The sequence below is a fragment of the Diceros bicornis genome, chromosome 16 (assembly GCF_020826845.1).
Source record: "Diceros bicornis minor isolate mBicDic1 chromosome 16, mDicBic1.mat.cur, whole genome shotgun sequence".
NCBI classification, from domain to species: domain Eukaryota; kingdom Metazoa; phylum Chordata; class Mammalia; order Perissodactyla; family Rhinocerotidae; genus Diceros; species Diceros bicornis.
In genome coordinates, this window is record NC_080755.1 from 50,508,054 (window position 1) to 50,524,206 (window position 16,153).

At 36.6% G+C, this 16,153-nt stretch overlaps 1 protein-coding gene across 1 annotated transcript in view; it reads right to left on the reverse strand.

Moving 5' to 3' along the window:
• The window catches only part of LMAN1 (lectin, mannose binding 1), a 28,456-nt gene continuing 12,303 nt past the window's right edge, over window positions 1-16,153 (reverse strand). Inside the window, exons 8-13 of the mRNA XM_058557239.1 lie at window positions 16,012-16,144; window positions 14,203-14,396; window positions 14,002-14,072; window positions 5,802-5,955; window positions 3,601-3,722; window positions 1-3,305 (exon numbers count right to left, since the gene is read on the reverse strand). Coding sequence (XP_058413222.1) covers window positions 3,269-3,305; window positions 3,601-3,722; window positions 5,802-5,955; window positions 14,002-14,072; window positions 14,203-14,396; window positions 16,012-16,144 — 711 coding nt within the window. The 3' untranslated portion in view covers window positions 1-3,268. The remainder of the gene's footprint in view (window positions 3,306-3,600; window positions 3,723-5,801; window positions 5,956-14,001; window positions 14,073-14,202; window positions 14,397-16,011; window positions 16,145-16,153) is intronic.

Here is a 16,153-nt window from a genome sequence, read left to right on the forward strand (position 1 = left end):
TTTACTAAAATATTTCTTTATTTGAATAAGGTCAATGTCATTTCTTGAATTCCAGCTAGCATCAAATAACAATCAGAAAAAAACACTTGACAAAATGTTGTCCAATTGAAATTAACAGTGGATAGAAAATCTTTTTAAACTTTTAAAAGAAATACATTAAACAGGCAACATACAGATCTAAAAAGTTGCAAGTGGTGATTTTACATTAGATCTTATAAATTAAAAAATCCCCAATATAATCATTTGTTCATGATCTCCCTGTGAAAAGCACATGGACAGGAAAAGATAAACACACCTTAATATTCACAACTGTTACTTATGTTCTTTGCAAAGACTGTATCTCTGCAATGCAGCGGGTCACGCAATCCCTTATTCAAGTAATTTCTGTTTTCCCCAAATTATCAAAAAGTACAACTGTCTGAGATAAAATGTCACAAAAATCACAATCAAGAAAGCAAAAGGCTTTAGCAGGCAGACTGGAAGATGGGAGTTTTTATGGCTTGACCATGATCTGGGATAATTTAGTAAGTTTAAAAGCCATCAATCAAAGTACCAAGAGTAGGCTACAGGCAACAATCTGGGTTTAGTTTGTAGTTGCTAATAAACATGAGTTTTAGTAAAAAGAACATTAAGTAGATTTTAAGTATGAAAGAATCAGTGCACATGTGCTAATGTCATTGACAATGAAAATGTTATATTATGCTCTCAGCTCAGCTTTAAACCAACAAAGCAAAACACTTTTTTCACTCCCCATCTTAGTGGTTCTCAAACATCAGTGTGCTCAGAACCACCTGAAGTGCCAGTTGAAAACTGATATTCTGATGCCCCAGCCCTAAATTCTGACTTGGGTGGATGGGAATAGAATCCAGAACCTGTCTTCTTAACAAGCACTCTGTGACCCAGCTGGTCTAGGACCACACTTTGAGAATCACTGATATCCCTTTAATACATAACAAAATATTGTTTATCGTTTGTGGCTTTACAGTCAAGTTTCAAGCTGAATCAAACATTCATACAATTAGAACACAAATAGGTACATTAAATAAGGCTGTTAGCCATTATGTAATTGCATTTCTTTCAAAAAGTGGCATCATAAGCACAATGACTTACACTAAAATTTTAAAATCAATTTTGTTCTCATCCAAGGCACCTGTAAAATACTTGCTGGTGTGAGAGAAGTCAACAAATTCCATTATACAAAATAGTACAGAAATGAAAGAATCCTGGCAGTGATTGATTTTTCCACAGAGCAAACATTTTCTTCAGAAATGAGCTACTTAAATAACTTTGAGGAAAATAAATCAAAAGTCAAATATGATAAACACGCTATGCAAACTGCTTTACTGAGGGATTTTCACACAAATTAAATTACTAAGTAAAAAAGGAAAACGATTCATGCTGTTTCATAAGAGCCGAGATCTCCATTCGTACTAGGAATGATGAGAATGTTTCCTCTTGAATTTTAGCTTGAAAAAAGTACACTGTATAGATCTGGTATTCCTTTAATAAGGACAGGCACACGTGACCTTGGATTTTATAATACTGGGTATTTTGCAGCCTTTTATCTCAAGTGGATTTTCCAAGTTTCATTGTCTACAACTTAAACATTTTTCTGAAGGTATTAATTTTTTTTCATAGATTAAGAGTAAATTCTGTGATGATGATGTCTCTGAAACACGAATTTCAAAATGTTAACACTACAAAAGAAAAATACTGGAGAAGCATTTTCTCTGTTGAAGCGACTGAAGTCGAGTAAGTAATCATTAGAATATTCTCGTTCAGTGTTCTAGGATAAACGCTAATGTTAAAAAGCAATGCTTGGACTGTTTGCATACATAGTACTAGTTAGGTATTGCTATAATGCAGAGTTCTTCATAGTCTTGGTATAGATTTTGGGCCATTAGCCCAATCTGTAAAGGACATTTGAGAGCAAATTCATCAAGGCTTGGAAGAATTAAACAGTACTATCTTATAAAACAGTATTATTTTGGATTCTATGACAAATGAAAGATAACTACTTTAGCCTTTTAAAAGAGGTAAGAGAGTATTTTGAAGCCAACAAAAATAAGTCTACATCAGCTGTGAAAACAAAATGAAGTCTGCATTTTTAAATGTCATTTACAGACTGTTGCTATAATACCTAGAACAACATGTACAAAGACTATAACAACTCCTTCCAGTCTTACATTTCAAGGTTAAGCTTACTAGCAAGTCCTTCACAATATCCTTAGTTCTAGCATTAAAAGAAAAATCAGAAGTATTAACTCTATTTTTCAAATTTCGCCTTCAAAAATCCTAACACTGCTTCTACTGCAGCCTCCTTGATTTAAACGAGTATGCAGTCACAACACCAGGTCGCATGGAGTGATGTAAAGCAGAAGGTAGTGGTAGGTTTTGAGAACCTAAAATATCCTCAGAACATGCAACCTGAGCTGAATTTACATGCTGCACAAAATGGAAGAAATAAGTTCCTTAAATTACAAATATAAATGCAAAAATTATTTTCATAATATTGAACTGACACTGTTGGAATGAAGACATTCAGGAATATGAGCAATCATGAAATAAGTACATTACGAGGCAAAATACCCATAAAAACCATTATCAGAGGAATGTTTTCACCTAAATGGTTTTTTAGGCAAAGAGCAGCTCTTAATTTTCCCCCAAAATTTCCTTTAAAAGTGAAATATATCACTGATAATCAGAGGGAAAAAATACTTCAATAAACATTCTGAAGTCTGTTTTCCAGATCCTTATGCTCTCAGACAAAATATTCTTTGATTTCAAAGGGAGTTATATTAAAGGATTGCAGGATTAGGTCTTAGAGTAGGAAATTCTGACCTCTCAAAAAACACTTTGGTTACAAAATAAGCATGATGGGGAGCTTTAGATGTCAGATTTTTGGTGGCAGGAGGGCAAGTGTTTATGTTGCATAAAGAAACCTCCAACATCAAAGACTTAGGGGTAAATTTCACATCTGGGGGTGGCTCCCACTTTCTATTATTTACCCTCTTATTTATCAATATTCTGTTCAGTGGCTATATTTTACTGGCCAGAAATTCACTGAAATTTAAATAGATTTATGTACTATGCACAAATTTACATGTGGTTGTCTTCAAGGTTTATTCTCACTGCAAATCAATGTTTAGACAGTTCTTTTATACAAAATTTAATAATTTAGACTATGAAGCAATTTAAATACTTAAATTCCCTCAAAAAGACAACATTTTGTACATACATACATGATGTACACATACGAAAATGGTGGTCAAAAGAATTTTTTGGCAGCTGCTTCTTGCTGAGACCTAAGGGAAAAGAGAAAGAAAAAGTCTGAAAGAAGCCCTATAGACTTTACTTCAGAAAGAAAACAGGATTGCTTAAAATTAAAATATGCAATGCCTTTTGAAGTATAAAACACATTAAGATAAGCATACATTCTATACATCCACTCCTGTGTGAACTGACAGAGACTAGAAATAATATTTGCTTTGTATAAACCTAATTTTATATGTATCAAAAGCTCTATTATGGACATAGATAACTTACTGAGTATTTAAAATTAAATACAGAAAAATGTTGGGTTAAATTTTAGAGACTTACCTATACATGACATAACCAATGAATAATACCGTTTGTACCACTACAAATATAACAAAGTGCACCGTAGACAGACATGATGGAAATGGTGGTAGTTCTGGGCATCTCGCTCTCTCATTTGATGGCTGTAAGGCAAAGAACTTTCTATTACAAATAGTCAAATCAGTATTTTAGAAAAAGAAATAAATGTGAAATCTTTATAAAACTCACAGTCTATTGTCTAAACTCAAGCATTTTCATTTATTCATCCCATAAATATCTTCCACCCCCTTAAACTTTTACTACCAAACTTTTTGAAAGAGTAGTTGACACTGGAAAGCCTCCACCTTTTCACTGTCCAGTCACTAACTCATTGTCATCTGGCTCCTATCTTCACCAGTGACAATGATTTTAGTGTCACTGAAGGTCACAGACCACGAATTCCCTGGACACTTCCAGTTCACACTTGCTGTATTAGAGTAATTATTATTAACAGCATCACTTTCACTCTCAAAAGCGTTCTGGTGCAGCCAACTACATGGTTACCCTACCAATGAACTACATGACAAATATAATGGCTTTTTTTCAGCTCTCATCCTCCCCAATCTCCCAGCATTCAACATTGGTAATTAGCTTTTTTTTTTTTTTTAAAGCCTTTCTAATGAACAAACTCGAACCTTTTTTGTCGAGGAAGATTGGCCCCGAGCTAACATCTGTTGCCAATCTTCCTCTTTTTTTTTCTTTTTTCTCCCCAAAGCCCCAGTACATAGTTGTATATCATAGTTGTAGAATTGTAGCTCTTCTACGTGGGATGCTGCCTCAGCATGGCTTGATGAGCGGTGAGTAGGTCAGCACCCAGGATCCGAACTAGTGAACCCCAGGCCGGCGAAGCAGAGCTGAGAACTTAACCGTTACACCACTGGGCTGGCCCCCGGTAATGAGTATTTTCAAAAATGTTTCTTTTCCTATTTCCATGAGTATTCCTTCTACTACAGGGAGGCAATTAAATACCAAGGACAAAGATTTTATCAAGGTATCCAGACAGAATGGCTTTTAAGACAAAGTTCTTCAGGACATATATACCACCCACAGCATCAACTTGGCCATTGCAACAAAGGCTGATGTTGGGGGGAAATAACCTCAAACAGAACTAAGGGAATAAGTTAAGGAAAAACTTAAAACTTAAAAAATTTAAAAGTATCAGGAGTCTGTCTTCTAATACTGCCTCTTACGCATGTTAAACTTCGAAAAAATGTTACCTATTTTTAATATTTATCACCAATCTCCAAAAATGTAGATAGGGCTTACACTAAAAAGAAGACCTACTAAAGTCAAAAAACAGATAAACAAAAAACACTTTTTAAAAAAATGAACCAAGTGAGACAGGAAAAGTAGCTGGAAAAAAGAAGAATATTGCCTAAAGAAAGCTGCTATCAGTCAGCACAGTTAGATCTGCCCTTCCTTAACAGCCTAGACAGAAATATGAGTTACCCAGCGTTTATTTGTTTAACAAAAGGGTTTGTCAAGAGAGACGTTTATCTTTTTCAAAGCTGTTTAAAGATATCATTACTAATAACAAGAGCCATGTTTGTTTGTTTTTTTTTGAAGAAAACTTAGAGAAAAGAATCAAGGGAGGGCTGGCCCGGTGGCTTAGCGGTTAAGTGCACACGCTCCGCTACTGGCAGCCCAGGTTCGGATCCTGGGCGCGCACCAACGCACCGCTTGTCCAGCCATGCTGAGGCTGCGTCCCACATACAGCAACTAGAAGGATGTGCAACTATGACATACAACTATCTACTGGGGCTTTGGGGGAAAAAAAGGAGGAGTATTGGCAATAGATGTTAGCTCAGGGCCAGTCTTCCTCAGCAAAAAGAGGAGGATTAGCATGGATGTTAGCTCAGGGCTGATCTTCCTCACAAAAAAATAAAAATAAAAATAAAAAAAATAAATAAAAAGTTAAAAAAAAAAAGAATCAAGGGGAAAAAAAGTCTGAGATTGTGATAGCTCCACTAATTGGAATAACAATTAAAAAAAATCTATTCAACAGACTATGGAAGCATGATGGGGAACATACAGACATTTGGATCATATGGAATAATTCTACCTTGAATATTAAAAATGAGCATTAGGATTAACTAAAAAATCACAATATTGTCAGTACAATATGTGTTCTTCCTTTCCTAAAGAAGACAGTGATAACCAGAAAACTAGAGGGAAAAGCTCACCAGATTCCGCTGCACTAAGTTATCTATGTCCCGCTTCACTAAGTGAAGGTGCTCCTTGATGTCGTTGAAGTGCTGGGTTGTCTCATAAACTCCCCCTACAGAGCCGGGATGCTGTATGCCACTGACCAGTCTGACAGTTTCACTCATGGAATTCCTGAAATAGGAGATCCCTTTAGACAATGGAATCACCAGAAGGATGATTTTTTCAGTCACAGATTTCAAATGGTTAGATACATTTCTAAGCCCAATATATCAGATCATAAAAAAAAGATACAGAAAATCTATATTTTAAAAAACTGAATTGTCTTCAAGATTGGAAAATAATTCATAAAACTACAACTTAACATTATGCTTTTATCTTTCACTAAAGGTCATCTAACTACGTAAGAATAACCACATAAGAGAATAACGTTAAATAATTTGTGTTAAAACCAACACTATAAACAGATATTGAATAACATAATGCATGATACTGTCAATGAACTTAAACCTTTCTAGGTGTTTAATGAAGTACAATAAAGGATTAACCCATTAGGCCTGGGATGCCCAAACCCTGCACATTCCAAAGGTTTTCAGGACTGGCCCTTGACCCCTGGGAGGTAAACTCTAAGCCCCTGAAATATCCCGCCTGTTAAGAGTGTCTTTGTCTACATAGGGCCTTGGGCCACACCAGACCATTTACGCTAACAATGTGACATATGTTTTTGTTTGGCTGGGGCCGAGAGTGCTGTATCAGTTTGACCTCTAGGGGGACTGGAGACTGAGTAGTTAAGGACAGTCACATGGGTGCTCCATGCCTGTGTGACTGACCCCTGATAAATCCCAGGAACTAAGGCTTGGGTGTGCTTCCTTGGCTGGCAACACTGCACATGTTGTCACACATGACTGCTGAGAGGAACTAGCACTATGTGAGCGACTCCACTGGGAGGGACTACTGGAAGCTTGGGCCTGGTTCTCCCCATGCACTTTTTTCTCTGCTGATTTTATTCTGTATCCTTTTTTGGGTAATAAACCATAACTGTGAGTGTAGCAGCTTTTGAGATTTGTGAGTACTTCTAGCAAATCACAGAACCCAGGGGTGGTCTTGAGGACCCCTAAGACAAATGTAATTCTATTTCTCCTTGCAGTTCTATCAGATAGCCCCTATATACAAACCTAGTGCTTCAACTAGAACCCAACTAAAGAGGAAACTATCCATTGCAAAGATGAAGGAAAAACTGGTTGGTTGTCATACTGAGCAATGGTGTGGAAGTCTCCAAGGTGGTATCTTTCTGAAGAGTAATTTTGACATTATACAACGTTTTACCTTACACACTGACTTCAGAACATAATCTGCACGTCAAGTGTGATTCCACAATTCAGATGTAAGAATAAAGAGCTCTAGCCTGAGTATGCCCTTTGGAGATGAGTCTGTAAGCATGACAGTAAGAGACTACTCATATTTTTTTGTTGTTTTTTTTTGAGGAAGATCAGCCCTAAGCTAACATCCATGCCAATCCTCCTCTTTTTTTGCTGAGAAGACTGGCCCTGGGCTAACATCCGTGCCCATCTTCCTCTACTTTATATGGGATGCTGTCTCAGCATGGCCTCACAAGCGGGGCATCAATGCGCGCCCAGGACCTGAACCCAGGCTTCCAGCAGTGGAGCGCACGCACTTAACCGTTACACCACCGGTCCAGCCCCACAAATATTTTTTTAAATAATGGTAGAAAAATAACCTTAAGAAAGAAAGGAATGTATCTGAATTTCAATTTACCTGAAAATGTCAGGTTATTTTACCTAGGAGTACTTAAAAAAAAAGCTCTATAAATGGCAAATAGTTTACGTTATTAACATATATATTATGAAATATCTTCAAGTCTGGGGATTTTTTGGCAGGGTAGATAAAATAAGATGGACTGGCAAAAAGTTCACAAGTGTTAAGTGATTGATGGATAAGCAGAGGTTCACTATACTAGTCTCTCTACTTCTGTTTCTGTTTGAAAATGGCCACAGGTCTTTAAAAATCCTAAGGGTCTCCATAATCTCTTTGCAGCTCATCTTTCTAACTCTGTCTCCTACTACTCTCTTTTATCTGTCTTGGCTCCTACCATTCCCTGAAAATATCCTTCACTTTAAGCCTCTGTGTCTGTGATGTTCCTTCTGGTCCCGAGCCCTGCTTCCAAGAGCAATGGTCTGAAATGGAAAGCCCAGTTCAAATGGCTGCCCTTCCTCTACATTTTCCTTTCCCTAAGCCTCTCCTGCCAAAAGCAACCACTCCCTAAACATACATACACACACGAATACACACTTTTCTTCTTGGTATCTGTACATATGGAGTATCTCCCTCATAGAACATAAGCTCCCAGAGAATGGGGATGTCTCTGATTTCCTGACAGTGCCTTCAACAGTTATAGTTCAATTATATGAATGAATAAATAAGTTATCTAACTTATTTCCTTACGGTAAAATTTAGCTTAAAAAGTAAAAGCTTTGGTGGAAGAAAACAAAAAAAGGAACTCAAATATTAGAATTACTTAGAAATAACAGTATGTCAGGCCGAATGTTAAGTATAATAAAAGTTTTAAAAATTATATTTGAGTTATATGAGCAATGAATATTTTAAAATTTGCTACAAAATATCTCAAGTGCTGTCTGAATAAACGACCTGTGTTGATTAAAATTTCTTTTAATGGCACACATGCTCAAAAAAATTCATGTGAGTCTAAGCTTTTCCACTATAATCCAAATTAAGAATTACATTTTAATATATCTAAAATACTTACCAAGAATAAAGCATCCCAGAATATATAACTTTCTCACATATCTGCATTTAAAAACATTGCTTCCCAGAAGCATGAACTTGCTTAATTATAAATGTCTTTTTAATATATAAAGATTGAGTCACTTAAAGAGTTCCTATTAATTAATTTATTCATTTGCCTGTTGATTCTGCTAACATTTATCTGGTACATGTTATGAGCCAGGCAACTTTTAGGGATATAAACAGTGTGAGAAAAATATAATTCCTGCCCCGCTGAAACTAATAAATAGTCCAGCAGGAGAGCAATGTGATAGAGGCACATGTAGAGTTCTACAAAGAAAGATGCATTTCACTTAGCCAGGCCCTGAGAGCTGAGCTGTTCAAGAATAAGGAGGGTCCTACAGGGATGGGATTGTGGTGGAAAGAGGGGATACCTAGCTTAGGGAATAGGTCAAGTGAAAAGAGGGCTGGAGAGAACCCTAGAGAAAAACACCTTTTAAGGGATGATGGAAGGAAGAGCAATAAATGAAGAAAACGCAATTGAAGCTGAGAGGCCAAAGAGCACTAAGGGTGTAAGGTATGCTCGAAGCCTTGAAAGGAAAATGTCTCAAGACGGGGGGAGTGAGGACAAGTGTCAACTGTTACAGAAAGTCCAGAAAGATGAGGACTGAAAGGTATTCATTACTAGGGCACGAGTGACTACACAAAGAATGGTTTAGTGGTATGAGGACAAATTACAGTGATCTGGAAGTGGAGAGAGGTAGTTTGGTCTACCTTTTTAGAAACTTAGCTAAAAAGGAAAGAAAAAGAGAAGCAACAGGAAAAGGAATATAAAGGGTCTGTTAAAGGTTGGTGTATTTTGATTAGTTTTAAATAACGGAAGAGCAAGCCCTTTTATAAATGGAAGAAGTAGCACTGAAGGATAAGTTTAGGTAGAAGACGGAGAGAGGACCACTGACAGAGCAAGGGTCAGAGAAGCAGAGAGAATCTGATCCAGACCTCAGGACTGGCCTGGACACAGCTGAGTGGATGGAGACAGTGTGGGGAGGGAGGGTGGAGCACAGAACGGAGGGGAGGAGACAAGGTCATCTCCCAGGCAGACTGGCACTGGTGGGCTGGGTTATGGGGCTTGAGGAGAGTGTTGTATATTTTGAATGATATAAATGATGATCAAGAGTGAATAAAAATTGCTAGGCAGCTTAAATATTACATTACAGGGATAGGCTGGAGGTACAGAAGAGGATTACTAAGAGCAAGGTCCCAGAAGAATATGAATATTCATGTGAAAATGCCTCGCACAGTACCTAGAATGCAATAGGTACTCATTAATTAGGTGAAGGTAAACATGAAATGCTAAATGCTGCCTACTCACCAAAAAGAACATTTATACTTTGAATTCAACATTTAAAAAATATAACCAATTAACAAACGACACAAGCCAACATATACGAATGGCAAAGCTCAAACAGCATCTGTAACTCTGCCCACTGAAAAGGCCTAGAAGCAATGACAATCCAGTAGCAATAAGCACTAGACTGTCTACAAATACCGTTTCCCACTAGAAGATCAGGGTCCAAAGAAAAATGCCTTTTGCCATGTGTGGGACAGAAATGTACAAGAGAAGCCTGAAAAATCTCACACCTGAGAGGAAGGAAGCTGCCAGCGACTACTGGCGTTGTGTCAAAAGGGCACATAAGCTAACTGGTAGGGGCTGCTAGAGGCCAAAGAGCAAACAACTTGAACATCAATTATAAAGACTAGTGGATCAAAGTAGCAAAATACATTAAAATCCATGAGTTGAAAAAAAAAAATCACCTCTCACTACCTCATCATTTAACACTGGAGGTTGCCAGGGGCCCAACTCATTATTCTGAAAAACAAGGAGAAAGAATCAAGTATTTATTCTGCCTTTCCTGAACTATTTAGGGATAACAGACAAGTAATGAGAGAAATTCTTCTTTTTAAACGGAGAGGGAATTTTAGAATGAGAGTGTCAACTCTTCTTCAACCTCTAACGAAATGGATTCAGGCATGGCCATCATGGGCTACTAAAACTTGGAGAGACTGATGGGGGCACTTTATAATGAACGGTTCAGGCTGACAACATCTGGTTACTAATAACTGTTGAAAGTGGGCGATGGGGATATGAGGGAGGGCTCTTATATCATTCTCAACTTTTTTGTATGTTTGAAAATTGCTATAATGAAAACCAAAACTGGCAAGGCTTTATGGTTTGCTAGAAACAGCACCTGAAAGTGAGGAGATAATGAGAACTAGTTCTGACTGTTTTCATATTGTGATCTTTTATCATTCAGGGCCTTTTTTTTTCTCTTTTTGTAAACTGAAGGGGATTGAACTACATGTTTCTGCTAAAAAAAATTCTATGATTCCCTAAGAATATGAAAATTAATAAAGACACAAACCACCTTTTCCATCAAAGGCAATTATTTCTTATCTTTTTATATTTTTTTCTGAAGCTTAATCCTGAAGAAAAAGTTCTAGAGGATAAATTCAGATATGTGAGTTCAGTTTTTACACTAACTTATTGTATGCATGACATTTGTTCTCAATTAATAAGTGGGAGCTTACAAGGATTGCTAACTACCCTAAGTAACTGCTTTCACGGATAATGCAACTGGATAGCTAGGATTTACTAACCACTAACTGAATCTTAAGATGTTCTGGTATTACTGTTAAGAGAAACAAGAAAGCACAAAAGAGCATCTAGAGCATGCTGCCATTCACATGAGAAAGAAGGGATCTAAGAAAATACACGTGTGCAGAATAAATACAGGAAGAACAAACCAGAAATTAATGGGATGGGTTACCATGGGAATGGGGTAGTAGTTATGAAGGAGTAATACTTCAATGAATATACATATTTTGGCTCTTAGAACCACAGTATTCACACACCCTTCATATACCCAAAATATCAACAATCAAAATCAACTGGGATGTAGGAGGAATACAAACACTAACAAAGAACCTAACTGTATTATAAATGAATACCCTAACCAGACTGAAGTGAGTGGGGAAGAAGAGAACTAAACTATCTGCAAAATGGTGTCTGAGCTAGATATTGTAAGGCTAGAGGCAAAAGAAACTTTACAAAAAGGAACTTTACATAAATCTGTCAGTAAACGTGTTTCTCACAGGAATACAGGTTAACAATTTGAAACCACTTTGTGTGTACTTTATTTGCACACTAAAATTGAACCAATAAGTAAATACATTATAGATAATAAAAACCAGGTTTCACCCTGTTGGAGAAAGAATTTTCAAATAGGGAAAGGAGGAAGGCTAAAATCAACCCTGTAGTGTTCAGTCCAGCCCAGTCCAACTGGAATCCAAAGTATCTGGATAAATCATGGTTTTTTAATACAAATGTAGATTGAGGGCTACAAAAATATAGATATGTGTGGGTTAGTATACATTCATGTATTCCCCAGGTCTGTCCACTGAGAGGGCCTAGAAGCAGTGGCACCCCAGTAGTAAGGAGCAGATCTAGTGCCCAGATCTTGGTTTCTTAACACCTTTCTCCAATAAAAGGAATGAGGGCTCACTGGAGAAGTGGTTGATTCTAGAGAGAAGGCAGAGAAAATACAAGATGAGCCTGAAACATAGGGTAGTACCAGAAAGTAAAGAAATGCTTAAAAAAAGATGGGGCTTGCCAAAAGAACACAGAAGCCACCCTGGAGGAGTTCCTAATGACCAGAGCTGGAACGATTTGAGCAACAAAATACATAACGACAGTATTGGACTGTAACTCATACAATAAATATCCGTGAGTCCATACTGATATAAATAATTGATTAAATAAATAGGGGAGAAGGGATAGCTGATCCTTATAGAATTACAATAAATAAATGTAGAAGGAATGGAAAATAAGCATTTGGTAAACACTATATTCTTGTTTCAGAAAAGACATGAATGGATGCTAAAAATTAGTGAGCAAAAGTTTAAAGTGAAACAGGATATTTACATAGTCTCAAAGTATCCTTCCCAAAATATTTATTAACCACCAAGGGAAAGACAGTAACTTTAAAGTACAGAAACAACAAAGAAACCACCATAACTAAGTGATCACAGCCAACATCACCTGTAACAAGACATATCGACATCATGAACATGATACACTGTTGTACTCGTGATAAGAGCAAACACCAGACAAACCCAAATTGAGAGACACTGGACCAAATAACTGATCAGCGCTCTTGGAAATTGTCATGGTCATGAAAGACAAGGAAAGACTTCAGACTGCAGAAGTCTCAAGAGAAATAACTAAATGCAATGTGTGATCCTGGATAGGATCTTGGAACAGAAAAAACGCACTGGTAGAAAACTGGTGAAATCTGAATAAGATCTTTAGCTTAATTAATAGTCCTATACCAATGTTAATTACTTGTTTCTGACAATCGTACTATGGTTATGTAAGATGTTAACATTAGGGAAAGATGAGTGAGGGATATATGGAAACTGTACTGTTTTTACAACATCTGAAGTCTAAAATTAGATCAAAATAAAGATTTAAAAAAATAATGTTACAAGTCCAGGCTATTTCTAAAAGAATTTAACTATTCATTTAGTATCATAAATATTTTAATCATGAGTTTACAACCTTAAGACTTTTAAATATGCCAAACAGTACAACTGAAAGAAATAGAAATTTGCAGTTACAAGTTGGGTTGCCTTTAATCACTAGGTGTTACATATTATCACCTTCTGTTTAACCTAATGCTGTTTAATATTCCAGTCCTAAAGAACTCACCTTGACGTTCTTATTTGTCAAGGGTTGTATTGGTTGGGCAGTGCTCTCAAGTATTAGCTTATGAAATGTGACACTTGGGCTGTTTCTCTGCTCCAGGCATTGAAAGCTGTTAATTATCTGCATAATTAAAGCCTTTTTAGAAACTTATCAATGTTCCAAGGACACAGTATCTCCTCTCTGCTCCAATTCTTTGTCTCAGTCTCTCTTGGGGTATAAGATGGAATGAAAAGGAGGTAGTCACACATAGTCTATTTCCTTCAAAATGATTTCATTCCATCAAAAAGAAGTTCCTGCATCAGGTATGCTTGTATTACACTCCTACAACGCTATGCACGCTTATTCTCCTAGTATTTTTTATAGAATTGTTATATATTATCCACATTCTTTTTATATTTAAGAAATGTATGAATATTCCTGGCTGTCAAGTAACTGTGACAAACCTATTTTCTTAAAGATGCTAAAGCATTTTTTTCTTTTATAGTTTAGAACAATTAAAAAATTTAGACATGTTTGCAGTTTCTAAATTATCAAAAGTTCCTGTACTTTATATTCCCCTATTTATAAAATGATTCTAGAACGTGATTCTTACTCTCATGCAGGAATCTTACAAGAACATGCTTGCATATCTACAGAAGTCATGAATTTAGGAGAAAGATATCACATAACAGACCCTACTTTTGTATACTTACTTCATTTCATTTACTTGTCTCAGAATCTCATGCTGAGTGTTCACAACAGTATCCAGCTCTTGTTGAGTGATCTGGAGGAAAAACAAAAGATGACATGCAATAATTCACACTCTACAGGAACATTTAGCACAGTACCTATTCTTTTCTACTTCTCCTCCATCAAAGGCTAACTAAGGCATATTTTCACATTTCAAAACTCACCTGTCCATGCTGCCCTGGGATTCCTGCTCCTCTTTTAGAGATCTCCTCTGTCAAGGAAGACACATATCTTCGCTGTTCATCAAGAATCATATCTAACTGTCGGTTCAGCTGCTTGATTTCAAGATGAATACGATTCTGTCCTTCAAAGATTTGTCTCAGCTCACGATCTCCTACACTCTCAAATATTTCATCCGCTGAAATGGAAATTACAAATTAAAATTTTTAGAATCATCTACACATATGTAGCTTTTGAAATACCATAAGTGACCAAAGTATTAACATATACTAAAATTAGAAAATCATCAACATAGTGCTATGATCTCCCCAAGAGTAAACATGCAAATAATTAATTCAATCATGATTAAATTACTGGATTTTTAAAAATTATTTTATTAAGGTCATATTGGCTTATAACATTGCATAAATTTCAGGTGGACATTATTATATATCATTTTCTGTATAGACTGCATTGTGTTCACCACCAATAGTCTAGTTTATATCTGTCACCATACATATGCGCCCCTTTACCCCTTCTACCCTACCCCCACCAAATTACTGTTTGTTTTTGCCATCTCTGGTGGCTGAACACTTATGATAAATTAGGTCTGAATTTTTTCACCTAAAAATCATTTTCTCCTCCAAATATATTCTACTTATATGAACTCTATGAACTAGTCTATGTTAATAGAAATCAGAATAGTTGTTGCCTCTGTGAAGGGGGCTTGACTTGAAAGAGGCGTGAGGGAACTTTGTGGGGTGATAAAAATATTCTGTGTACTGATCTGAGTGATGGTTTAAATGGGTATACACATTTGTCAAAATTCATCAAACTATACTCTTAAAATTTGTGCATTTTACTTACGTAAAAGACTAAGAAATGGAGTTGAGAACAGCTGATTTTCTTTTTATACCTGACCACGCTGAAAATAGAGCATTTCATTCAAACACTTACTGCAATAAACTTCAGGATATATTCACAAATCATACGTGATGTTTAAAACAAATCAAAGAATGAAACTTATCTTTCATTTTTATCTTCATTAAGTCTGAATCAGACTGTTGATAATTTAGAGAATCACGTACTACACGGAGAGTTCGAAAGCTAGCCCCAGGCTCATGAAGTACAGCCCTGAACACTGTGCTGATGGGAAACGCCCCGGACAATAAAAGTTAGCAGATGATATAAAGTCACTCCATTTGGCCTTAACAGGTTTTATTTTTGACACGTAGCACCCTTACATTCCTAATTACACTGGCTTAAACTAATATTTTAAAATTTTCAACCTTTAAAGTCCAGAATTCTATTGAGAAGGAGAGCCAGACAATCACTTCACATTACTCTCACGATAGTCTGATAGTTTTCAAGTATTAACTCTACATTAATAAGGTAACTGTGTGCCACTAAAAGGAAAGAAATAAGCCTTGAATGATTTCATTGAAAAAAATATTTACTAAGTCTCAACTCCTAGGTCAGCACTGTTGCTGTTCTCTTTTTTTTTCTTTTTTTTTTTAGGTTTAGGGGACATAGCAGTAAACACAACAAACAAAATCCCCATCCTAACAGAGCTCACCCTCCAGTGGTCCATTGTTCACCCACGGCACTCATCACTGCACACAGCACTAAGCCACTCTCTTACTGCTAAAAACATCAATCTCCAAGCCCTTTAAAGACTGAAGATTTGCTCCTACATTGTTTCCAGAAGGGACTTGGAACGTGCCAGGTAAGAGAGCGAGGATGAGATGAATGAAAGTGACACACAAAGGCCACGACTACTGCCGCTGCTCTGAGGGCAGCTTTCTACAACTCACCAGGATGCCCCTGAAGGTCAGGGTGGTCCTTCTGGAACTCCTCTTTTTTTTTATCCAGTTCTTGTTGAAAGTGCTCAAATTCCTCCTGATACTTTTCTTTTTCTTTTACTGAAATTTCTATATCCATTGTAGGCTTTTTTGG